This window comes from Clarias gariepinus, chromosome 19 (assembly GCF_024256425.1).
Source record: "Clarias gariepinus isolate MV-2021 ecotype Netherlands chromosome 19, CGAR_prim_01v2, whole genome shotgun sequence".
Lineage (NCBI taxonomy): Eukaryota > Metazoa > Chordata > Actinopteri > Siluriformes > Clariidae > Clarias > Clarias gariepinus.
The window spans coordinates 20,968,930-20,995,747 of record NC_071118.1 but is presented as its reverse complement, the minus strand read 5'-3'; the positions used below and the strand labels follow the sequence as shown (position 1 = coordinate 20,995,747).

Sequence of the window (26,818 nt, the reverse complement as noted above, 5' to 3'; positions counted from 1 at the left end):
CTCAGTGTGAGTGTACGTAAAAAAATGCAGAAGCTACATGGAAAATTTTTCTCTCCAGCTCTGATGGACCTGATTCAAATCATGAGCGCTAATGAGAACGTAATCGTGTCGATCAGATGGGCACTAAAGCGTGCAGCTGTGTAGTCAGTAATTCATTCACTGATCGGAAGCATTTAAAGGAATATTTATATTCATAGGGATTCCCAAAGAGAACATGTATGGGTTGGACATAATGCAAAAACTTTTTTCTCTCTCTCACTTTTCTCTCAGTAAAAGCCCAGAATGTACCTGAAGCAATAGGAAGGTGTACAGTCTTACATAACCTACATACATTCTCAAATTATACACAGTCACAGTGCATCTGCAGATACTGTATGGATCAGCAAGCAGAAATGCCTCCTGGACAGAGGGTGCACTACACAAGCATCAGAAGGCACCATTTCTTACCCAACAGCACAATTATTTTGAGGGTATGGGGAATGCTGAATGCCTAATGGTTCCAGTAAGTGCTTTATGAAAGGTTCAGAAGCCACTTTTTCATCCCATAGAGTATGCATATTCTGTAGTGATCAACAGGGTAAATCCCAAACAGCTTTACACAGGACGTACAACAGCTCACTACTAATAGAACTTCCATTAAGCATAGTAAACTGAACCACAGCTTGTTTCCTGTTGGACACATCTGCAGTATGGAAGGTGCACAAGTCACTATTTCACATCATACAGCACAACCATGTAGTGAGTAAGGGCGTAAATGCACTAAGTATGGGAGATATTTCATTATATCACACCATATAGCACTATTATGTAATGATCAAGGGGGTAAAAGCCAAACGGCTCTTATAATGACTACATGGGGAGCATAAACCACTATTTTATACCTATATAAACCTAACTAAATACAAAAAAGCCTTAATGCAAGACATATAGTACACTATGCAGGGTGCCTTAGTCATTGTTTCAGAGTTTACAATGCAATTATGTAATGAGTAAGAGAATAAACAAGAAATGGCTCCCTATTAGATATATAGTGCACTATGTTGAGTGTATAAGCACCTCTTTCTTACCATATAACATAATTGATGCAATAAATGGATAAATGCCTAATCTCTTTCTTTTGGACAGAATAAGGTCCACTATAAGGCACTATTTCACATCTTATAGCACAATTTTTAGACAGTAAGAGATAACATGTCAAAGGGCTTCCAGGTAGACATAAACTATTTAGTGTGCATACGCCCCTAATTCATACTCTATAGCATAATTAATGTAATAAGGGGATAGATGCCAAATGGCTCCCTGTTGGATGTAGAGTTAAGTGCACTACATGGGGTGCATGAGTCACTATTTCACATCCTATAGTACAATTAAGCACTAAGGGGCCAAATGTTAAATGCATAATTAATTCAATATGGGGAAAATGTTTCCTTGTTGTACGTAGCGTATAGAGCACTACATAGGTTGCATGAGTTTATTTCAATATTTTACAATTATTGCAATAAGCAGATAAATGCTAAATGAATATGGGTGCAATAATTAGGGTGTATAAGTCACTATTTAAAATCCTATAGCATTAGTTTATTAGGTAAAAAGGATGAATGTCAAATAGCTCTCTGATGGACATATAGTGCACTATGTAGGGTAAATAAGCCCCTTATTCAAACCCTATAGCACAATTAATGCAATAAGGGGATTAATTCTACACGTCCCCCTGATGGTCGACACTTTAAGACAATATTTTACTTATACACCATATTTTTATACAGTAAGAGGATACCTGCCAAATGGCTCCCTGGTAGACGTATAGCGCACTACGTAGGGTGCACAAGGCAGTATTTGACACCCTACAGCACAGTTAGTCACTACAGGATTAGGACGCTGAACCCCAAACGGCTCCCACAGGACACACATTTATACTAGAAAACACACACAAACACCACCACTACTTATTATTATGCTTACAGTAAGCAGTACTAAACGCAGCCCTAAATAACTCTACATGCTTTAGGACACGTTTTCATCATTTTAGATCATTAAAGTTACATTACAGTGAGAGAGTGAGTGTGTGTTATATAGTTCATATATATATTCACACAGGTTTGGTATCCAGGCAGCAGTTAAGGATTCGGCCGGCGGCTGTTTGTTTGTTTTCACATCTATTTACACTTTTCCCAACCAACAAAAGCTTTTAAAACTGAGTTTGTGTGAAAATAATGAGAGTCGCCAAATACAGTTCTTTGTCACACTCACCGTTTTTGCGTCTGTCTTGTTTCTGTAGTCGACACATTTCCCGCTGAGCCGCAGCGTGGATACCAGCGGCTTCTCTACTCCAGCAACCCGAGTGCTGAGGAACGCAGGATAAGTCACGCCCCGGAAATTGCGTCAGCTCCTAACGAACTCGTGATATTTTATTTCTTTCTTATTTCTTTCACTCCTTTAAAAACGGTATTAATAAATAAACAATAATTATAATAATAACAATAATAATAAACGCAATCAATGCTTAAAATAAACATTTGCTTGTTTGTTTATTTTGTCTATTACTTTTTATTTATTTACCTCATTTTTGTTAAGTTTTCTTATACTGTTTTGCTCCGTTAACTGCGTATAGTTGATTATATAATTCAGGTTTTACCCATGAACCTTGTATATGTTGTATATATTTTTTCCTATTCTTGTTATTAATACCAATAAAAAAAATATTGCTGCTTAAAAAGGGCCGCTGATATGTTGACGCATGCGCAGAGTAAAGCGCAGGCGCACCGCGGATGTCTAAAATCTCGCCCGATCTCGCGATATGACGCGAAAGGAAGCAGGAAGCACGTGTTCCATGTTGTATCTGTCCATGTGAACGTGTTTGCGGTGTGTGAAATTAAACCGGAGAGATTATCATTTTGGGAGAAACGTTTTTTTTTTCTTCTTCACGCTGAGCGAACATGGCGACCTACCGGAAGAAGGTGGATAATCGTATCCGCGTACAGATCGAGAACGGAGTGACTCAGCGGCATCGGACAATGTTTGTTATAGTCGGCGATCAGGGCAGAGACCAGGTTGTGATTCTGCACCACATGCTGTCCAAGGCCGCGGTGCGAGCGCGACCATCGGTGCTGTGGTGTTACAAGAACGAGCTCGGCTTCAGCAGTAACCGCAAGAAACGCATGCGGCAGCTACAGAAAAAAATCAAAACAGGTACCCTGAACCTAAAGCAGGACGACCCGTTTGAGCTTTTTATCGCCGCAACCAACATCCGGTACTGTTACTACAATGAAACTCACAAAATTCTGGGCAACACGTATGGCATGTGTGTGCTGCAGGACTTCGAGGCTCTAACCCCAAACCTCCTGGCTCGAACAGTTGAAACAGTAGAAGGTGGTGGGATTGTGGTCATCCTACTGAGGACCATGAAGTCACTCAAGCAGCTGTACACCATGGCAATGGATGTCCATTCCCGCTACAGGACAGAGGCGCACCAGGATGTCATAGGACGGTTCAACGAAAGATTCATACTGTCGCTCTCCTCCTGCAAGACCTGCATCGTAACCGATGATCAACTCAACGTTCTGCCCATCTCCAAACACAATGCCAACATCAAACCCGTGCCGGCTAAATCGCAGGACGATGCTCTGCTGCCACAGGAGCAGGAACTGAAGGACCTGAAAGAGTCGATGCAGGACACGCAGGTCGTCGGTGCCTTAATGGACTGCTGTAAAACCATGGATCAGGCGAAAGCCGTGTTAAAGTTCATCGAAGCCATTTCAGAAAAGACTCTAAGGAGCACAGTAGCTCTGACCGCTGCTAGAGGACGTGGAAAGTCCGCGGCGCTCGGCTTATCTATCGCCGGTGCGGTCTCGTTTGGCTATTCCAACATATTTGTTACTTCGCCCAGCCCGGACAATTTGCACACGCTATTCGAGTTCGTATTCAAAGGCTTGGATTTGCTACACTACCAGGAACATCTGGATTATGAAATTGTCCAATCGTTGAATCCTGAGTTTAATAAAGCTGTGGTCAGAGTTAACATCTTTAAGGAACATCGCCAGACCATTCAGTACATCCACCCCGGCGATGCTGTGAAGCTGGGTCAGGCAGAGCTGGTGGTTATCGATGAGGCTGCTGCTATCCCTTTGCCGCTGGTGAAAAATCTGCTTGGGCCGTATCTTGTGTTTATGGCTTCTACAATCAATGGGTATGAAGGCACGGGGCGCTCACTTTCTCTTAAACTGATCCAGCAGCTGCGGCAGCAAAGCGCAGACAGCCAGCAGAACCTCTCTGCTGAAAACAAAACCACGAGCACAGCCAGGCTGGCTTCAGCACGATCACTCCATGAGGTTTCTCTCCAAGAGTCTATTCGGTACGCTCAGGGAGATCCTGTAGAAAAATGGCTGAACGAACTCCTGTGTCTCGACTGCTTGAGCGTGCCGCGCATCATTTCGGGCTGTCCTTTGCCCGAAACATGCGATCTGTATTACGTGAACCGTGACACCCTGTTCTGTTATCACAAAGCATCTGAAGCCTTCCTGCAACGTCTTATGGCGCTCTATGTTGCTTCTCACTATAAGAACTCCCCCAATGACTTACAGCTACTCTCGGATGCTCCAGCTCACCATCTCTTCTGCTTGCTGCCTCCTGTTCCACAAACACACAACTCTCTGCCAGAGGTCCTAGCAGTTGTACAGGTATGTTTGGAGGGCGAGATTTCCCAGCAGTCCATCCTCAACAGCTTGTCCAGAGGAAAAAAGGCTTCTGGAGACCTTATCCCTTGGACTGTATCGGAGCAGTTTCAAGATTCTAAATTCGGCAGCCTGTCAGGTGGAAGGGTGGTGCGAATCGCAGTAAATCCTGACTACCAGGGGATGGGTTACGGGACACGTGCTCTGCAGCTCTTGCAGCAGTATTATCAGGGACAGTTTCCTCTCTTGGATGACAAGCAGGGCAACCCAGTCGCATTCAACTCTGTCAGCAGCGAGGCCATGAGCCTGTTAGAAGAGGTTGTGTCTCCGCGAACCGATCTGCCACCGCTGTTACTGAAGCTAAATGAGAGGACTGCAGAAAGACTGGACTACTTGGGGGTCTCGTATGGCCTCACCCCACAGTTGCTAAAATTCTGGAAAAAGGCTGGGTATGTTCCAGTGTATTTAAGACAAACTCCAAACGACTTGACAGGAGAGCACTCGTGTGTAATGCTGAAGGAACTGAACGCTGAAGATTCAGCAGAACAGAGTCAGTGGCTGCCAGCATTCTGGAAGGATTTCAGACGGAGATTCCTTTCTCTGCTGTCCTACCAGTTTAGCAGTTTTAGCCCTACACTAGCCTTAAACATACTTCAGAACAAGAACATCAAAGACGACAACTCAACGACTCTAACGGCTGCAGAATTAGCAGCGCAATACACACCATACGATCTGTCACGTTTGGAAATGTACTCCCGGAACATGGTTGACTACCACCTGATTATGGACATGGTGCCTGCTATAGCACGGATGTTCTTCCTAAAGCAGCTCGGAGATATCTCGCTTTCTGTCGCCCAGTCCGCTCTGCTCCTGGGACTCGGTTTGCAGCACAAATCTATCGACGATCTAGAGAAAGAGATTAAGCTGCCCGGCTCTCAGCTCATGGGCCTGTTTAACCGACTCATGCGAAAAGTAGTGCAGTTATTCACCGCCATCCAGGAGAAGGCAGTCGAGGCAGAGATGGCTCCAGTCAAAGATATTAACATGGAACCGACTGCTCAGGCGCTGCACAAAGAATTGGACGAGGCCGCCAAAGCGTTCGAGGAGAAACACAAGGAAGACATGATGAAAATTAAAGATATGGATCTTTCCCAGTACATGATTCGAGGAGATGATGAAGAATGGACTCAAGTGCTGAAGAAAGCTGGACAAACAGCAATAGTGAGCATCAAGAGTGATAAGAAACGTAAATTAGAGGTGGAAAACAAGAAAGAGTGGGAAGGTGGCAAGAAGATGAAGAAAAATAACAAGAAAAAAGGTCTAATGGGAAAGAAATCAAAATACTGAGATGCTTGTTTTTCTATTTGTGTTTTTCTTTTTCTTTTTTATATTATATATGTTATTATATATCATTAATGAACAATCAGTAAATTTCATTGGTTTTATTTCATTGGATTTATTTCCTGCAGACACAGAAATAGACATAAAACCCACTGATGTGTATTGCATTTTTTTTTTTTTTTACAAAATTCAGTACATTTATTAAAGAATATACAGTATTCAATATAATAAAGCTTTAGTTTGTTCTAGTTTGCCTGTAAGTAGTTGTACAAAAAATGCAATGTCTGTCTCCCTCTGGTGATATAGCGAGGAAGAGTGAGCGATAGGGAGTGCACTCGGGCAATTTTGATTTGTTTCATATTACAAATGTTTTTGTAACTGCTAAAATTTACAGTAATTAAGTGCCATTTAATTAAATAGTCACAATACAGTGTAAAACATGTCTGTCTGATTTGTGCCTTAATAGTGACTAAAGCATGCTTTCATTGCATTCTTTTTTTCTGTGTGCTTTTTTATTTTAAATGAAGGAGAAAGTCAGTTAGTAATCTCCAGTACAGTATGATTCAGAAGACAATGAGAAGAAAATTGCTATAAATTTAAAGAAGCGAACTAATAATGAGAGAAGGTAAAGTCCATTAATAATGTTATTATTGCACACACACTTCAGATCATTGCATTATTGCTTATCACGTGCGTGTGTGTGTATATATATATATGCACGTGATAAGCAATGATCTGAAGTGTGTGTGCAATAAGTATAAGTAAAAGCAAAGTTTTTATGTCTTTGCCAGATACAACAGTGACATTTTGTATTTTATGCTCAACAAGGTGCAATAAACTGACGAAAAAAAGAGAAAATGAACACAGAAATAAAATACGTCACATTATAAGACGTTTAAGAAACCCATGTTAGCAGCAACGCTTTCCTGTTTAAGATAAATCAACCCTCCAGTCCAGCAGTGATGACGTCACCATTACGAAACGTTTCATTGGGCGTTTCTCTAACAGTTATTTATATCTAAATTGCGTGGTAAAAGGCATATGTTATTGTAAAATATTTTATATATATATATATATATATACATTAATGCACTTAAATATAATATAAATATATATATTTAAAGCTTGCTAGAATTGCGTGCCGTGTTGAGTGAGCGTTGCGGTGACGTCATTAATGTGCGACAAAGTCCTACCAGATCCATGTGAATTTTGTCAACGGGTTTATTCTTAAATACTGCGGTTTTTTTTTTTACTTTTGAAAATTACAAACAGCTCTAGACTAATATATCATGTGGTTGCGGCTGGGTTGTCGGTTTGGTGTGGGTTTGTTCAGGGTGAAAGTTGAACCCCGTGTGTTTGGGGTGTATTTGCGGTCTCCAGGGAGACTCTCACACTCGGGATGTGGACGGTGGACACTTCCGTCCTCACACACACCGCTGCTTCTACAGAACAACTTCTATTCGGACAGTCTGGGATTTCGGCGGGGTTTTAAAACAGCTGCAGCGTCATGGAGCGACGAAGTTGGCAAAATTCAGTCAACTCATTACCATTTGGTGTTTACCTGCAAGGTGAGAGTTTTTATTTAATGTTTCTCGTTTAATGTAATGAAGCATTAATTACATGTTAAATTAATAAGGAAACTCCCTGATGGATGTAACATCCTTATACTGAGATGTATTTATTGTATTTATTAAATAAGAGTGTGTCACTACAGCGTCACTACAGTTAGGAGAAGTTAAAAACTTCCTTTTATTACTCTGTATAATCCACTACTCCATTAATGCGCTTATCTAAGCGTTTCACTAGGTAGAAAGTTTTATCAGGTCACGACTGTATAAAGGGATGTGGCAATAACGCCAGCCAAATTCCTGTAATGTGCAAATGGTGTTTGTGAATGATTGATTATGTGTACAGTTCTCACAGACAGATGCGTCTCTTCTGCAAGTTGGCTTCAAGTTATCTGTTTATTTTATTATAAGGATCACCATATTGTGCTTGAAGTCTACTGTAAATATCAGCCAGTTTTATGCTCTAATTTAAGAGAAAGTTCTGGTTGGACTTGATCGCCCTCGTCCAAACTGAGAAGATTTTAAAGATCTTTGGTGTGAACTGATCTCACTTAGTCCAAACTTCTTAAATGTCAGCGGTGATGTAAGAGCTTACCTTACCACTGATGTCACTTCCATTAAAGTTTCAGCGATTTCCTTATCTGCTATGAATGACATATTTTTTTCTTGCTTCTAAATATTAAACAGCAAAAGTTCATTTTCTCAGAATATCATTAATTACAAATCCTGTTACAAGAAAAGCTGGATCTGGTGGAGCTTTAAAAGAAAAAAAAGCTGGTGACTTGTGCTAGAAAAAGTAAAAAAAAAAAAAAAAAAAGCACATTAAAAATAGAATTTCAAAAACAACTTTAGAATTGCATTGCATGTCACTGAAAATCACGTATTGATTAAAAAGATTAATATTAAAGGTCGCCATTATGGATTTATACTTTACTTTAACAAACTAAAACTAATGATTTAAACCATTCAGTGGATATTATCAAGTGTGCAAAAAAAAAAAAACACCAACATGCCTTTGTTTTGGCATGTTAATAGTCTGAACTAATTGTAAACCATCACACATATAAGGTACTGTTTAAATTGATTCTGGTTGTGGTTGTAGGTCTGTTCAACGCGTTCAATGAAGAAGATCTCCAAGAAGGCGTATCACAATGGCGTCGTCATAGTAACATGTCCAGGCTGCAGGAACCATCACATCATTGCTGACAACCTTGGATGGTTTTCGGATCTGGAAGGAAAAAGGTGTGTGGATCTGACAGAGACAGATTTCTCCTGTATATTAAGAGATGTTAGTTGTTAGTCCACTGTGTATTATTCAAGCAATACGTAATCACCATATTAATAAATGTTCTGTTTTCTAAATAAGCCTTTACGATCACTATACATTTTGTTTTTGCCTTCAGATCTGTCTTAGATAAGAAACCTTAGAACACTGTGCTGCAAAGAAAATATTTATGGGACTAAGGAGTAAATTTTTATCCTTCTTTCCTGTCCAAACATTAGTTGCAAGGTAATGTAAAAACAAATGTACGGTCTAGGTTAAGAGATTAGTACATGGAAAAGCACGGTCTGTTTCTATAGGACTTTCAAAAAAACCTCCAAAATACACAGGTTTCATCACCCCTGCTGTGGGGAGTATGGATCAGTTTCAGTAGATTATGCCCATGTGTTTTGGTTTTTCTGCCTTTCTCTGCTGAACTTTGTAAAAACGTGAGCAATCTGTTCCCCAAAATTCTAAATCTGCAAGTTAGTTTTTTTTCCTATGTTTAAAAAAAAAATTTTTTTATTGGAAACATTTCCAAAAACTTAACACAGACTTAGTTAGTAGGGATGAGAATCACCAGAGATCATTCAGCTGCCTTTTCATGATTCTGTAAATATTATGATTTTTATAAATATCCCAATTCAATATTCATCTAAACAGCAAATAATTGGCTCCTGCCGCCTGCCAATGTGTGAACAGTTTGGAGCACCACATGTAGAATTATAGAGGAACAGCAATATATACCACCTCAAAAGCAAACATGTACTGGTTACATAAAAAAAAAAGAATAAAAAGTTGGTTTAATGATACATTAATTGCCACACAAAAGAATTAAGATAAAGCGCTAAATAATTTTTTCCCCTATCTTTAATAATTAGCTCTGGCATTTTGACCTTTGTCCTTAGACTTTAGAAGAAAAGAGGAGACTTTTGCTTTATGTGATTAAATTGTATAAATCTTAAAATGTTGAACTGTATCTGGATCTATCTGGATTGAACTGTATTTTTTCCAACCCGGCCATTTATTTATTTATTGTACACAAATAAAGTGAGTGGACATACAGTAGCTATTCAAACTTTTTTATTTACTGTACTTGCCTTGTACTGTAACTGTTTTGCCTTGATAATACAAAAACACAACCAGCATATACATAATTTTTTTTAAATAATCTAATAAGAAAAACATAATACTTTTAACTAGTTAATGTACAATATATCTGTACTACACTAGGAACACAATAAATAATGATAAAAGAGGCTGAGAAATGACTTACCGCTATATTACAGTGTATAGTCTATAAAGCAAGTCTGATAACTTGTGGTCTTGTGGTTTTAGAAACATTGAGGAGATTCTGGCAGCCAAAGGGGAGACAGTGAAACGTATCGCAGACGACTCCGCCATAGAGATTGTCGCAGAGGAGACGATTAAAGAGGCGATGCAGAGTACTGAAGACAACAAGAAAGCTGTCAGAGACAACGCAGATAAATCATAAATCTTCTGAATAATCTTTGCTGCAGTAACGGACGATCCTGATTTGAATGTGGATACAAGGTGTAAATGTATGAAGTGTGTAAATCTGCAAATGTGTAGAGGTGCTGTTGTAAATAATAATATACAGGATGGTAACAATGAGCATTTTTTAAATACCTGGAAATAATTTACTACAGTAGATTGGACTAAAGACTAGAAGATTAGATTCAATTAAAATTTTGGGCATTTTCATAGTATTAAAATCTATTATAACAATATTATTTTATATATTAAATGTATTAATATAATATTGGTATTAAAAATATTTAATAAATACTGAAATGCTGTGATACTTGTGATGTTTGTTTAAAAAGTAAAATTTCAAGCAATTATCTTTCTTTCCCCATCAATCTTTTTCTGCACACTCCCAGCTAGTAGGTGGTGGCATTGCATCTACTCATAAACCCAAACAAGAAGCAACGATACTCTTGCAAAACACGTGTATTTTTGCAGAAAATGCATGGTTTGTATTTTTAGCAAAAGGTGAAAATTAAGGTTAAGAAATTTGTCAATTTTAGTCCATTTTTAGGCCAATTTTAGGAACTTTTTATAAGTTTCAACAAAAGAGCAATTACATTTATAGCTTCTGTGTAGCATAAGAGAGAACAGGAGCGAACTTTTGATGTAACCGTAAACCAAAATAAGTTTAATGTGTTGCTAATAACTATTAAAATTGCGAATGTTGGAAAATTACTGAGAGAGGCAAAAGAGAGGCAAACAATTTCATATTATTAGAATCATAACATCCTACTCCACCCACTTTGATTTGTTTTCTTTTAACAGAATAAAAATATATGCCCTAAACGAATGTGTGTTCAACCACACCTTGACATCACCCTGGTTATAAACCAGAGCAATATACTGTAATAGAGAGTTCTATTAAAAGCCTGAAGCTTTGAACCTTTTTATAAGTTAAATGATAGTTGGATCCGTAACATATTTGTTTAACTAAGACTATTGTTTAATTTGACTGTTTATATTATTATTTAGTATTTAAAGCTGAGATTTCATTCTCAGAATTTAAACCTTAAAGTTCTGGGTACATCATGTTTCCCAAAACACTGCTCCAAGAAAGTTTGCCAACAAACTACATGAACACCTTGTTTTCACTGGGTATGGTTACTTCAGCCACACCCATCACTATGTTTGTGTCTAAAGGTAAGCACACAACCATGCAACAAGGGTTTCCGAACTTTTACCGAGCCCTTGGTTACATCCTACCATGTATGGTTATCCTGCATAGACAACTCTATAGAGTCAGCCTATAATGTTGTAAACATTAAAGCACTTTTTTGTAAGTCGCTCTGGATAAGAGCGTCTGCCAAATGACTAAATGTAAATGTAAATGTAGAGTCAGTAGAGTGGGTCATATTGGAGAGCTCAGTGCCACCTTTCCATCTGGTGGGTTTAATGAGTTTCTACCATGCTAGAGCAAAATCAAACTAGAGTACTAGACTGCAGCAGCACCAAAATGTTTAGTCAGGAGCTTCAAAGATTCTGTCTCCATGACTAAACAGCCGTACACAAGTCTAACATTAACATATGCAACATGTACAGCTGATTCCCAGTAGAGCTAAAAAAAAAAAAAAAAGACTTTCTCTGGAATGATGGAATATTATCATCTGTTGGAGAACATGGATTTGGTGAATTTCTGAGAGAGAGAAAAACACTTTTAAAATTATTGCAGATGTGGAGGAAGTGGTCCTGAACTGGTAAAACGAGACATTATATGAGGGGCGTTCAAGACAAACTGGGACTTGTGATGAAATTTCAAATGAAGGGGTAAAACCTTATTGTTGATATTTACAGATGACTTCAAGCACAGTATGGTGACGAGACTTTTAGCCGCGATAAAACATTACTTGTACATCTGTGAATGACGATCCTGGTAAAGGTGGAACTGTACACACAATCATTCAAGAGCACCACATACACGTTACCGGAACTTGTCTTGGAGTTATTGCCACATCCTCCGTAGAGGCCTGCCTTCATTCCAAGCCATTTCTCAGTTTGGACTGTTAAAGGAGTTCCTGGGAGGTCAGTGTTTCAGATTATCATCATTAGCATCCTAGCACTAGTGAAACACTGGGATAATTGCATAAGTGTAGCAGGGGATTATATAGATAATTTATAAAGAGTTTTTACTCTCATAACTTTGTTCTGTTATTCTGCAAAACAATTTTAAGGTTATTATAACTAAGTTTATTAACTAAACTATTATTACATTATGAACACTTTATGTAACTTTATTTAACTTTTATTTACAAGCTTCACAAAAAATGCCTGCAAAAAAAAAAAAAATGTTGGTGCATTCTCATCTACTTCTGGCGTGTTTGTGCACGCTGCCTGCCAAAAAAGCGTCAAAGGTAAAAAAAAAAAAGGGTCAAAATAGTGTGCTTTATCAATCAAAGAACCAGCTAAGGAGATTTGAAATGATTGAATCTACGCTAAGAAGCCTTTAACACATTTTAAAACCTAGTGTTTTACTAGTGGGATACCACCGAGGTAAAAAGTTTTCTCAGTTTGCCAGAGCCACGATAGAACTGCCTGCTTCATGTCTGAAACACTGACCTCCCAGGAACTCCTTTAACAGCCCAAACATGGGGAAATGGCTTGGAATGAATTCAGGCCTCCATGGAGGATGTGGCAATAACTCCCAGCCAAGTTCCTGTAACATGTATGTGGTGCTCTTGAATGATTGTTTGTACAGTTCCACCTTGACCAGGATTGTCATTCACAGATGTAGGAAGGATAGTGATGAACTGTCAACTTTGTGGAAGAAATGTGGTCAGAAAAAAAAACATGAATGGGGATCACTTAAACACTTAAAGAGGCATGGTATGGAATCAACAGTAAAAATAAAAAAAACGTAGATGATAGTGAATATCAGATCATATCCATCCCCTCACAATGTGACAAGAACTCACAGGATTGGGACTAAACAGCATAAGAAAATCACTTGTTAGCGAGACTAGTCAGAAAAAAAATGGCTCGATTTGCTAGGGAGCAGAAAGACTGGATGTTGGAGCAAGGGAAAAATTAATGTGGTTTGATGAGTTCAGACTGACCCTGTTCCAGAGTGGTGGGTGCATCAGGATAAGAATGGAAGCACATCAAATCAAAGCACGCGTCCACTTTACAAGCCTTAGGAGGCAGCGTTAACTGAATATTAGGTTGATTCAGTTGGTTAGGTCTAAACTCAGAAACTAAAATGAAGTCAGCTGACGATGTGAAGGAGTTTGTCTTCCCTGATTGCACAGAAATATTCCAGGACTTTAATCTTTAATAGCAAAATAGTGATTGTAGGAGCATGAGGGATATATATATATATATATATATATATATAATTATTATTATTATTAATATTAAACCACAGTGCCGCCTTTATTTCTAAGCAGACTTTTAATTAACTGTCCTGGTCATTGGCTCGTGAGAGAATTAGGACCTTTCCAATATGGTGGAAAATGTTGACGTATTGCGGAAGTTAGTAAAAGCATTTAATCTGGATTACTGCATGGAGGGACAGTTGATATTGTGGCTCTATCTAGTGGACGTGAACGAGTTGCATCAGTCAGTCATGATGCACATGGTGCATATCAACGACCTTTAATCAGCAAATATAAAAAGAATACCCTGACACAGTTTTTTTTGACCCTGTTGCGCAGTAGCCTTAGGCTTGATGATGCGCCGCAGAAACACGAAGCGCGTCACGACTCTTTATGTCGCGTAACATATCGTACTAAAATTTTGGGAAATTCTGTACAGCTCAAATATTTGTGCGCGGTTTCTGTCAAATTTCTAGCCTTTTGCAGAGGACATGTCCCAATCCACAGTGTCTGCACTGATAATGTCGCCTGCGTAAAGCGCTTACGAGTAAAGAGGCGTTCACGCGTGGGAAGTGCACTAGAGAGTGGATTCGGACAGACCCAGGGCCCAGACCCGTCCTGGCGGTTTGCGACAGGCCCGGTGCAGACTGGGTAACGAGTTAGGGCTCTTCTCTCGAAACCAAGCGCTTTAGCGAAGTGCTGTATTTTGTTGTTTAGCACGAGGACACGCGGCAGCGCCATGGAGGTGTGCGAGCCTCTGAGTGACGCCGAGCGGCACCGGCCTTTCCTTATCGGGGTCAGCGGGGGAACCGCCAGCGGGAAGGTAAGTCACAGCGGGACACTTCTCACAGTCACCTGGGCACTGCGCGGGTGCGCGGGTGTGTGTGCGCGCGCGCGCTGCGTTCAGGCAGCACGCTACAGCTATGCGAGACGCGTACACAACACCTAGCATGAAGTGTGACATGTTAGCGCAGTGCTAAGGATGTGCACGCGGGTCCCTTCACCACAGTGATAAGTAATGCTCGATTTAGCTCATTATTATAGAGTTAGGAACGTTAACAAGGCAGCCCGGTGTTAATGGGACGGACATAGGCGTGTGTGTGTCAGTGCTGTCAGGGGAAACTATCACAGAAGGCGCCACATGACGTCACTACATAATGGTTGGCGCATTAAAACCGGTTTATATTACATTCCATTTACAGCATTTAGCAGACACCCTTATTCAGGGAGCCTTACATTCTTATCTCATTAGATGGGTAGATAGATAGATAGATAGCTAAGTGGATAGATGGAGGGATAGATGGATGGATTGGTGTCCTGGTTTGACTTGAATCTATCCATTCCTCATGGCTTGCTGTGAGAGCACCAAGGTGTTTCTAGCAGTAATACAACAGGTAATAAAATTAAACCAGGACTTTCCTATGATGAACTTCTCATGAATGAGGCATACAACCAATTGACATTTACAGAAGACTTTAAGCACAATGCATTGACGAGATGCTTGGCCACAGTATAGAATTGGAATGGTGTTTGTACTCATAACTGTGTTCGGTTATTCTACATAATTGAAAAAAGTCCCGGTTTGACTTAAACATGGATTTAACAAGATGTAAAAACAATGTTTTTTCTCACCTTCCAAGTTATTATTAGTTACAAGTATTCAGTCTTCTCTGTGATCGGTCAAATCTTTACTAGCTGTGAAATGCAAGACATCCCATGAGCACAAAGTGACTAAGAGACTTGAAAGCAGAATGTTATATTCCCTGTGTATATGTAGGATACCTCTAAAAGGTACTGTATGTTAGGTGTGTCAGTTGAATAAGTAGTTACTAAATCGCTCTCTGTACCAGTCCACAGTGTGCGCTAAGATCATGGAGTTGCTGGGCCAGAACAAGGTGGACCATCACCAGAGGAAAGTGACCATCGTAAGCCAGGACAGTTTCTACCGAGTGCTCACTCCAGAACAGAAGGCGAAAGCGCTCAAAGGCCAATACAACTTCGACCATCCAGGTAAACAGATAAACTCCAGTGGGGTTTTATCTAAAGATGAATACAATAGACGATGATGATAATATAGCTGTTATTACATCAATAAAAGTTGATTATTATGTATATTAACTCTAATATATTACAGTAAAGCACATTTACCTTTTTATTTATTGACACAGTAAATAGGTCTCCATTTGTTGCAAAATAAGCACACAGTGAACATGATGAAGCAAACACATCTTTTTAGGTCCGTGGTACATTCCAATAAGTAAAGAACACAGGAATTCAAAGAATTTGCTTCCACGTGTGGCTGACTTTTGAACTTTAACCCATTGGCAGTTACCATCCATTGGTCAAAAAAAAACAACAAAAAAAAACGAGAAGCAAAGATTTAGAAGGATGTGTTTATAAAATGCGACATGTTTTTAAAGTGGGGTTAAACATTAATGCTTTTAAGTAAGAAGTTTGCAATAAAAAAAAAAAATGATGATTGTCAAAAACTTGTTTAATTTAAATTGTGTTTTAGCATAAAGGTTTCCTTAAATAGTGAATTTATTTCAGCAAACCTAGGTTCATGAGCACACTCAGTTACAAAGCCTGAAGAGAATATCAGCACTGACCAACTAAACAGCCTGACATGGTTAAAAAGCATGAGTAGTACTGATCATATCAGTACTGATAGTCTGGTTGCAGAGCTGCTTATGTTTTGTTATGGTGATGTTGGAAAACGTGGATGATGCTGTGTGGAATTCTGGAGGATTTCTGCCAATAAAGCAATTAATACATTTTCTGCTTTAAGAAGGCATAACAAAATGAACGATGGTGGCAGATGATGCTAAAGCACACTTGATTACTCATTTTCATTATAAATATTGTATGCATACAATAGATAGTGTAACGGTAGGGCAGATGTACTGTAATAGAACTGGAATAAAATCTTTAAATGCAGGTTTGTACTTTTTAATATTTTTTGGGTCACCTGATGCTAATTGTCTTCCGGGTGACATGTCAGTTCAGGAAAATTGCAACTTCATATGGTGGAGAATGCAAAGTTTGATCATGTGAAGGGTTTTACCAGACTTTTTGTACTCAAATAACCTCGTAACGCATCTTGTAACAGTCTGGAATGTGTCCCATTTTTATTACTAGATGCGTTCGATACAGAGTTGATGTGCCAGACGCTGAAGGACATTGTTGAAGGAAAGGTTGTGGAAATTCCAACATATGACTTTATCACACATTCCAGGTCAGCAATCTTTAAAAAGCAAAAAAATAAATAAACATAAAATTGTTTATATATATATAAACATATATAAGAAATTTGTGTTCATGCAGGTTAGAGGAGAAGATCTGTGTGTATCCAGCCGATGTCGTTCTGTTCGAGGGAATTCTGGTGTTTTACACACAGGAAGTCAGAGACATGTTCCACATGAAACTGTTTGTGGATACAGACTCAGATGTACGCCTGTCACGCAGAGGTATACTATATACTGTATAAATATACATATAGACATGAGTAATTCTATCTCAAATCAACCAATGAAAGAGAAATTTTCCACCATCACCTCTCAGATTTTGCTGATTTTTTTCACCAATTGTTGATCTTGCCATGACAATAAAAAAAACCCAATTTTTTTGTTCCAACTCCCACTCGTTAAAAAATGGCAACCATCTTAATTTTTGGCCTCAAAGTGCTTCAAGATGTGCCACGCCCCTTTTTGAAATCCTCTTTTCCTTGATAACTCACTTGCTATATGTCATATAAAGATGAAACTAGGTATATTTATGTAAGTTTTTATGTAGATTCAGATTCTGCAATCGGAATTTGGCTATCTGCTGTGGTTATGGAGATATTTCTGAAAAAAAAATTTTGGGGGGTACCCCTTTTCGACCCCCCAGAACCCAAGGTCTGCATGTATATATGTTACTCAAAAAAATAGGGGTTACTTCACATCACCTTATCTTGAAAATAAATAAAAACCAGGGGTGTGTTATGCCCTGTTTTATAGAAATCATCAAAAATGAATTGTCCAGGTTTTGCAAATGTTTTACGATTTGATACACATTTTATATACAGAGAATGTACATGGATGTACACAATAGGCCTTATCTACCAGTGAATGTGTCCATTTTATGGTGGTACATGTAAGATACATGTATCACTGTCAAACAGTATCCTGTAACTGAACCATTCAGGTTCATACTGATCAAAAAGTTGAATTATCTCCAACCAACTCCATGAGTGACCTCGCACTCAAGGAACTTGGTGATTGCATCATCTTTTTCTTGGTGCTAATTAAGTGCAGAAAAACAAAAGCAGGTGAGTGTATTTCATTTATGTTAATTTATTAACTGAAGCTTTCCAATGTAGTTTGTTATCTTAATCACAATCTGATTACAAAGACTTGATGGCAAAGCTTGTCTGTTCTTTGGATTTTCGTGACTATATGTTGCACAGGTGTGAGCAGTGCCCCCTCTAAATCAAAACTATCTGATTATCTTGATTAGGGCAGGGCAATATGGCCAAAAATATTTATCACGATATATATTAAAAAATTTGCGATCATGATATAACTGACGATATGATTGACACGAGACAAAGCAGCTGTTTGTATGTGCATTAAAGCAAAAAAAAACTTTAACAGTGCAAATGCAAATTCCACACCACTGAAGTTGCACCATTTTTACAAACCAATTCTGGTTCATCTGTTTCATTCAACGATCCGCTTTCGCCTTTCTTATTCTCCGCCGCCGCCAAGCTTTTTCCGCCATAAGCGTTTGGAAACAAAGGCACTGCACATGCGTGTTTTACCCATATTCTATCGCGATATTTCATTTTCTTATCATTGCCTAACATTGTACCGGTATTACCGTGGAAGGTATAATCTGGCCCAGCCCTAATCTTGATGGTATATTTGAAAATGCTGATTTGGACCCAGATGACACTGTTCAGTTCAAGCAGTGGATTTCATTATGAGACTTTGTGAAAAATGTGACCCCTGCACAGCTCATCACTATACAGCCAAGGCCCAAGCTGCTTATTTGAAAGAACTGAAAAAGAAACTTCCCATTGGAAAGGAGGCTGTTATCCTCATGGATTTTGCTGAATGTTATTTTTTATTTGTCAGGATGCTGTTCAAGGTTTTCATTGGGATACATCCCAGGTGATTCTGCATCCTTTCGTGGTGTATTATAGGGATGGTAGTGAAAACAATGGTTCACTAAGTTGCAAAAGTTTTTGTGTTGTCAGTAATGAAAGGGAACACAATGCTATTGTTGTTCACAAGTTTATTAAGGTTCTCATGAATCCACTGAAAGTTCTTCTACCAAATTTAAATCATGTGCATTACTTCTCAGATGGTGCAGCCAGCCAGTACAAGAATTATAATTTTTTTTACAAATTTGTGGAGGCATTTCCTATCAAAATGACTTTGGTAGCTACAAAGTGCATGCCTTTCCTAGTTGATATTATTATTATTATTGTGTCACTGCAACTTGACAGGTCTCGTACATGTACATGTACCTTTTTGTCTTATTCCATGAACTCATTTTTGTGGGCTTTGTTCTTTCAGAATCAGATACCCAGGGTGATGAAAAAAAAAACTGTGATTAGTCCTTTTAGTGTAGAGAGATGAATAACGTCATTATCAGTCTTTGACTAGACATGCATTACAGAAGAATTTGAGGTAACTTTTACTTTGAAAGGAGCAGATTTTATGAGTATGCATTAAGTATTCCACAGATATTGCAGTACATTTCTGTGTGTCAAATCATTTAATGTTGCAAAACTTGGACAATTCATTTTTGATGATTTCTATAAAACAGGGCATAACACACCCCTGGTTTTTATTTATTTTCAAGATAAGGTGATGTGAAGTAACCCCTATTTTTTTGAGTAACAAGACCTTGGGTTCTGGGGGGTCGAAAAGGGGTACCCCAAAAAACGTTTTTTCAGAAATATCTCCATAACCACAGCAGATAGCCAAATTCCGATTGCAGAATCTGAATCTACATAAAAACTTAAATAAATATATACCCAGTTTCATCTTCATATGACATAAAGCAAGCGAGTTATTAAGGAAAAGAGGATTTCAAAAAGGGCGTAGCATGTCTAAAAGCACTTTGAGGCCAAAAATTGAGATGGCTGCCATTTTTTAACGAGTGGGAGTTGGGACAAAAAAATTGGGGGGTTTTATTTTCATGGCAATATCAACAATTGGTAAAAAAATCAGCAAAATCTGTGATCATGTGGTGGAACCCTCTGGTTGATTTGAGATGGAATCACCCACATACACACACGCACACACAAGCTTGTTTTTTTGTTTCTTTGTCTCACATGTGCGTATGTTGCATGCAGTTCTTAGAGACATGAGGAGAGGTCGTGACTTGGAACAGATCCTTTCACAATATACCACTTTCGTTAAACCAGCCTTTGAGGAGTTCTGTTTACCAGTAAGAAAACACACACACGAACACACACACGAAGACTCGTATTACTGTTGGTTCATGCAGTTTATCATCCAGCCATTTTGCACTTAAGCAAATACAATTAGCTTGCGTTGATTTAATCAGAAACCGCTGAGTAATCCCCTGGGATTTTCACACCCAACAGTCTTTAGATTTTACATCCAGTGAGCAGCAGCTCTGCGGGTGAAAACGCATTGTTGATGAGGGAGGTCAGAGGAGAATGCTGTTAAAAGCAACTTGAACATGATGGAAAGATTGTTACCTGGTCTTTTTTTCCAGTGTAACTTTTAACTTCCCATTCTTGGCTGACAGGAGTGTGGTGGTCTTGTACTTTTTTTTCTTGTGCATTCACAGATGCTTTTTTGTAAGGTGTGGTTATTTACGTTACAATAGACTTCCTGTCAGCCTGATGCACTGTGGCCATTCCCTTAGACTTTTCAATTAAGCATTTTTACTTCCTACTGTACCCATTACCAATATTTTAAGCTGAAAATAAATTAAGGATTAGCTGAAAATTAATTATTAGTAAATTAATTAATTATACATTGTAGTTCAGGTTATCACATGAATTGAAAAGGTAAAAGTTTGACCAAAAATTCTATTAACAAAAAAGACAGGGTTTATCCATTCTTTTACTTTACATACCTTTTCTTTCAGACAAAGAAATACGCAGATGTGATAATACCTCGTGGAGTAGACAACATGGGTAAGTGGGAAAAAAAACAATCGAACGCAGCGTTATGTTCAAAAGTTAGTACCCCCTCTTCTAATTATATGTGTTTTTGTGTAAAATAATCTTATCATAGCAGGTGTCAGTATTGGGCAATCAGAACCTAAGAGGAACAACAACATACAACTGTTTTCTCCGTGCCTTTCTTTATTTTCTCTCTCTGTGTCTCTCAGTGGCAATTAATTTGATCGTGCAGCACATTCAAGACATCCTAAATGGTGATATCTGCAAGTGGCAGAGAGGAACTGCTAACGGACACCCTCTCGAGCGGACCTTAAAGAGGGGCATGGACGAGGCGAGGGAGAACATGGACGGAGGGGGATCCAACATTGCAAAACGCCCCCTGCTGGAACCCAGCACACGGCCACATTAACACCGAAACAGGCACGTGTGAAAATGTTTAAAACTTGAAAGGTGGTGCATGCTTCCTATCACATGTAATAACACACAAACACACACACACACACACACAAACACTTTAGCGAGTGTTAGTGTTAGGAGTTAGTAACTGAAGTAAGCAACTTCATTAGGATGTGAGGTTTTTTTTTTTTAATGCTGCTCAAAAATGTTGGTTCTGTGAAAAACTGTATTCATATCAGTATTCATACTGATCAAATATCAACAGTTCCCAAACTGTAGGCTCATGCTACAGAAAATATTAGTCATTATAATTTTTTTTTTTATATTGTTACAAATGGGTTAATAGGCCAAGCAGCTAAATCCCACCCCACCCCCTGTAATTTGCACCCAGTACAGCGGTGCCCTTAAGTTTTGAGAATGACACAAATATTAATTTTCACAAGGTCTGCAGCTTCAGTGATTTTAGATCTTTTTGTCAGATGTTACTATGGTATACTAAAGTATAATTACAAGTATTTCATAAGTGTCAAAGGATTTTATTAACAATTAAATTAAGTTTATGCAAAGAGTTAATAATAATAAGTTAATATTTGCAGTGTTCAACCTTCCTTTTTAAGACCATTTTAATCAGCTTGGCATCCTGTCAATCAACTTCTGGGCCACATCCTGTATGATAGCAGCCCATTCTTGTGTAATCAATGCTTGGAGTTTTTCAGAATTTGTGGGTTTGTCCATCTGCCTCTTGAGACAAGAGAACAACAAGTTCTCAATGAGATGAAGGTCTGGGGAGTTCCCTGGCCCTGGACCCAAAATTTTGATGATTTGTACCCCGAGCCACTTAATTATCACTTTTGCCTTTTATGGCCAAAGCTATTCTTGGATGGTTGGGAGAAGTTGCTCTCCGAGGTTATTTTTGTACCATTGTTTATTCATGGCTGTGTTCTTAGGCAAAATTGTCAGTGAGCGCACTCTGTTTGATGAGAAGCAGCCCCACGCATGAATGGTCTCAGGATGCTTTACTGTTGACTTGACACAGGACTGATGGTTTTGCTCACCTTAAATCATTTCAACAAGGGAAGACAAGGATTTCTCCAGTAAAAAAAAAAAAACCCATTAGGGAGCGAATGGTATTCTGCAACAGGTACAGGGATTGGACTGCTGAGGACTGGGGTTAATTAATTTTTCCTGACAAGTCACCTTTTTGGTGATTTTTGGGGCATCTGGAAAAATGCTTGCCTGGAGAACAAAAAGTGAGCGCTACCATCAGTCTTGTGTCATGCCAACAGTGAAGCATCCTGACACCATTCAATTGTGGGGTTGCTGTGAAAATAAATATTTGTGTCATTTTCGAGTTTTCAGTTTTGGTCACGGCTGTATGTGTATATACATGTTTACAGTTCTAATTCAAAATTAGTGTGATTATATATATATTTTCCCCTTTCTTTTTTACATTATTACAGCATATACAAGCTGTAATTTCAAATATATACATGGTAGAAAGTATTTGGCCCACATTATCGGAAACAGGAGAGAGCCCACCAAAGCACATCTAATCTTAATGACAAGAATTTAAAACTACTTTCATCCCTGGATATACTGTATATTGAATCAATTTCCGGATACTGTGGGATGAGATGAATGGGAATAGAAAATGTTGGGTAGAAAACTTTCAAAACAGGGGTGTCCAACATTTTTTCAGAGAGGGCCAAATTAGACCTCATGACAATTCCCCAGGGTCAGTTTTATACACTTCCAGTTCAAAAAATAGGTTAAAAATTCAACTATGCACATAATTAAGAAATTTAACTTCTCTGGATTGGAACTAAACAGCTGAGTAGTCTTAAGAAAACCACTTATCAGGGGAGGCGAATTAGGGGGGAAAAGGCTTCAGTTTGCTGGGAGCATAAATAATGGACTGTGGAGCAGTGGAATCAGATTTACCCTGTTCCAGAGTGATGGCACATCAGGGTTTTTTCCATCAGTGAATTTTTTTCTTCCCTGATTGCACGGAAATATTCCAAGAAAATGATGCCAGGCTTCTTTAGGCATAAATTGTAAATGAGTTCAGACCTTAACCCCATTGAGAATCTTTGGGGAGTGGGGAAGTCTTTACACAGTGGTCTGAATCTCCCATCATCAATACAAAATCTTGGAGAGAAATAAATGTGACACTGGACTAAAATGAATGTTGAGACATTGCATGATCAAAATTGTGCCACAGGTGTAATCAAAGCAAAAGGTGTTTCAATTAAATATTAGCATGTGCACCTTTTGTAATGGTATGACGGTGGCAGTGTATGTACACTCAACTAAAGGATTATTAGGAACACCATACTAATACGGTGTTTGACCCCCTTTCGCCTTCAGAACTGCCTTAATTCTATGTAGCATTGATTCAACAAGGTGCTGGTATCATTCTTTAGAAATGTTGGCCCATATTAATAGGATAGCATCTTGCAGTTAATGGAGATTTGTGGGATGCACATCCAGGGCATAAAGCTCCCGTTCCACCACATCCCAAAGATGATCTATTGGGTTGAGATCTGGTGACTGTGGGGGCCATTTTAGTACAGTGAACTCATTGTCATGTTCAAGAAACCAATTTAAAATAATTCGAGCTTTGTGACATGGTGCATTATCCTGCTAGAAGTAGCCATCAGAGGATGGGTACATGGTGGTCATAAAGGGATGGACATGGTTAGAAACAATGCTTAGGTAGCCCATGGCATTTAAACGATGCCCAATTGGCACTAAGGGGCCTAAAGTGTGCCAAGAAAACATCCCCCACACCATTACACCACCACCACCAGCCTGCACAATGGTAACAAGGCATGATGGATCCATGCTCTCATTCTGTTTAAGTCAAATTCTGACTCTACCATATGAATGTCTCAACAGAAATCGAGACTCATCAGACCAGGCAACATTTTCCAGTCTTCAACTGTCCAATTTTGGTGAGCTCGTGCAAATTGTAGCCTCTTTTTCCTATTTGTAGTGGAGACATGTGGTACCCGGTGGGGTCTTCTGCTGTTGTAGCCCATCCGCCTCAAGGTTGTGCGTTTTGTGGCTTCACAAATGCTTTGCTGCATACCTCGGTTGTAACGAGTGGTTATTTCAGTTGTTCTTCTATCAGCTTGAATCAGTCGGCCCATTCTCCTTTGACCTCTAGCATCAACAAGGCATTTTCGCCCACAGGACTGCCGCATACTGGACGTTTTTACCTTTTCACACCATTCTTTGTAAACCCTAGAAATGTTTGTGCGTGAAAATCCCAGTAACTGAGCAGATTGTGAAATACTCAGACCGGCACAGTCAGGCACCAACAACCATGCTACGCTCAAAATGGTTTAAATCACCTTTCTTTTCCATTCTGACATTCAGTTTGGAGTTCAGGAGATTGTCTTGACCAGGACCACACCTTTAAATGCATTGAAGCAACCGTCATCTGATTGGTTGATTAAATAATTGCATTAATGAAAAATTGAACAGGTGTTCCTAATAATCCTTTAGGTGAGTGTACATTTTGTACATACTTTTGGGATGCGGTGGTGCGAAAGTGATCTTTTGATCTTTTCTCTGGTTAGTAATACGCGATATAGGACTCTCTTAAGATGCTGGGTGGCATCAGCAAATCACAGCTGTTATACAGTTATGAGATCACGTGGTAAACAACCGATAATCTTGTGTACTTTGTTGCCATTGTTTTCCTCCAAAGAGGCCACTGCCATTAGGGAATAACCTTGCCATTAGGAGGGCGTATAATCGAACTGCTTATTATACACAGCAAACTGCGATGCACTGTATTCTGACACCATTCTGTCAGAGTGAGCATTTACTTTTTATGAATTTGTGCTACAGTGGCTCTCCTGTGGATGTGGAATCAGACTGTTTGAGCTAGTAGTCACTGCCCACAGGCATCAACAAGTCTTGGGTGCCCATAAACCATGTCACCTGTGCACTCATTGTTTCTCATTGAAAGGACCGAGGAACACTTTTGATAGTGTGTACTAAATATTGGATTTGTAGCAGTAACATGGCAGTCTTGGAGATGCTGTGACCCAGCTGTCTAGCCCTGACAATCTTGCCCTTACAAGTTACTTAGATTCTAACGTTCACCCATTTTTCTTTCTTTCAACACAACAACTTGCCTGTTAACCATCTGCTCAGTATATCGCACTTCTTGGTAGGTACTATTGTAACAAGATAATCAGTGAACATTACTTTCAAATTTAATTTAAGGACATGTACAGTCAAAGCAGGCGAAAGGTGCACAGCACTTTAAATACGTAACCCCCTCTTATTTAGGGACCAAAAGTAATTGGACAAACTAACAAAATGATTCATTAAATTGGTTTTTTTGGTTAGGGACTTCAAGAAATAAAAAAAAAAAAAATGTTTTTTTTGTCCCTATAGCCATGACCAAATATTGTTCTACCTTCTATTTTATTTGATAGTTTACTCAAGAAAAGATCTTGTATTTTAGTTAACCGTTATCTGCTGCTTCCACCGTCAGGTGAAAGGTGACCTGCTGTAATTTTTCATATCATGCATCCTGATTCTCACACCCCTGATTTAAAAGAATCTTCTGCCTACAGTTTTGTCTGAGAGAGATTGCATCAGTGTGTATTTATCAGTTTAATTGACCTCTTGTGCACTTTTAGAGTATGAAAAAAATGTTATTTAGTAAAATATGTACAGCAATAGTTTATCTGACTGAAGCACCTGAAAGTCATCAGCGTGATCATCGCAGGGTGACTGACTAGATTTAGGAAAATGTTTGTTAATGTTACACTGGTTTTAATGGTTTTTAGCCGTCTTTACACGAACTATTACAATATACAGAATTGAACTGTGTAATTGTACTTCATTTTATTTTCTATTAATCATAATGTAGCAGGAAATGTAATGTGTGTATTGTGCGCACTTGCATTGTTTCTGTAATGCAAGTGTATATAAATGAAGACTTCGACAACAAATGACATTTTGATTACAGTAAATAGAGCTTTTGTTTTAAGAAAATGTGAATGCTTTAAAAAAATAAAATCATAATTTCTTTCAGTTTTTTTATGTCTAACTTTTAAGTATTTTAAATAAAAACCTGATTTTAGAAATATTTTGTGAAAAGATTTTTGGGGAAAAGTTGAAACAGCACTGGGGTAAAAGTTGTTGTGGTAAAGAAATAATTTATTCATTGAATTTTAGTCAGGACTAGTTACATTCTCCATTGGTTTATTTCAATACGTGGTTAAAACATTCACGTTTTGCTCAGTACTGCTGGAGTGAGCAATATTTTTAATGGATTTCTGGAATTGTGATATAATAAATATATATTCAATTATTCCCTAAATATTATTAATGAAAACAGATTTGTTGTCTTTGGACTCTGTCAGACTGCAGTTCTGATTTTTTTGTTCGGGTTATCCTGCATTACACCATCCATACATATAATAAAACGGTAAAGTCTTTACATTAAAGATATTTTTACGACAAAAACATTTTGGGGGACGTAAGATGAGTAATAGAACACATCAACATGGTTTTTAGAATTTCTGTTTTGTTTGTGCATACATCAT

At 38.6% G+C, this 26,818-nt stretch overlaps 4 protein-coding genes across 5 annotated transcripts in view; 3 read left to right on the top strand and 1 right to left on the bottom strand.

Annotated features, from left to right (window-relative positions):
- Positions 1–2,362, bottom strand: part of lrrc8aa (leucine rich repeat containing 8 VRAC subunit Aa) — a 31,122-nt gene extending 28,760 nt beyond the window's left edge. Inside the window, exons 1-2 of one of the 2 annotated variants that reach the window (XM_053478847.1) lie at positions 2,251–2,359; positions 1,778–1,916 (exon numbers count right to left, since the gene is read on the bottom strand). The gene's annotated coding sequence lies outside the window, so the exon portion shown is untranslated. Of the gene's footprint in view, positions 1–1,777; positions 1,917–2,250 lie in introns of both variants that reach the window. The other variant, XM_053478846.1, reaches the window with a different exon arrangement.
- A 459-nt stretch (positions 2,363–2,821) lies between these two features.
- Positions 2,822–6,115, top strand: nat10 (N-acetyltransferase 10). Its single transcript, XM_053479302.1, has one exon. It carries the CDS (start codon positions 2,937–2,939, stop codon positions 6,015–6,017), a length of 3,081 nt encoding a protein of 1,026 aa, XP_053335277.1. The 5' UTR covers positions 2,822–2,936; the 3' UTR covers positions 6,018–6,115.
- A 1,071-nt stretch (positions 6,116–7,186) lies between these two features.
- On the top strand, positions 7,187–10,581 carry dnlz (DNL-type zinc finger). The gene is made up of 3 exons (XM_053478971.1): positions 7,187–7,579; positions 8,682–8,821; positions 10,179–10,581. Exons 1-3 carry the CDS (start codon positions 7,301–7,303, stop codon positions 10,333–10,335), a joined length of 576 nt encoding a protein of 191 aa, XP_053334946.1. The 5' UTR covers positions 7,187–7,300; the 3' UTR covers positions 10,336–10,581.
- A 3,534-nt stretch (positions 10,582–14,115) lies between these two features.
- uck1 (uridine-cytidine kinase 1) lies at positions 14,116–26,303 on the top strand. The gene is made up of 7 exons (XM_053478573.1): positions 14,116–14,522; positions 15,550–15,709; positions 16,838–16,934; positions 17,024–17,166; positions 20,046–20,140; positions 20,813–20,861; positions 21,059–26,303. Exons 1-7 carry the CDS (start codon positions 14,439–14,441, stop codon positions 21,256–21,258), a joined length of 828 nt encoding a protein of 275 aa, XP_053334548.1. The 5' UTR covers positions 14,116–14,438; the 3' UTR covers positions 21,259–26,303.
- Positions 26,304–26,818: the final 515 nt, after the last annotated feature.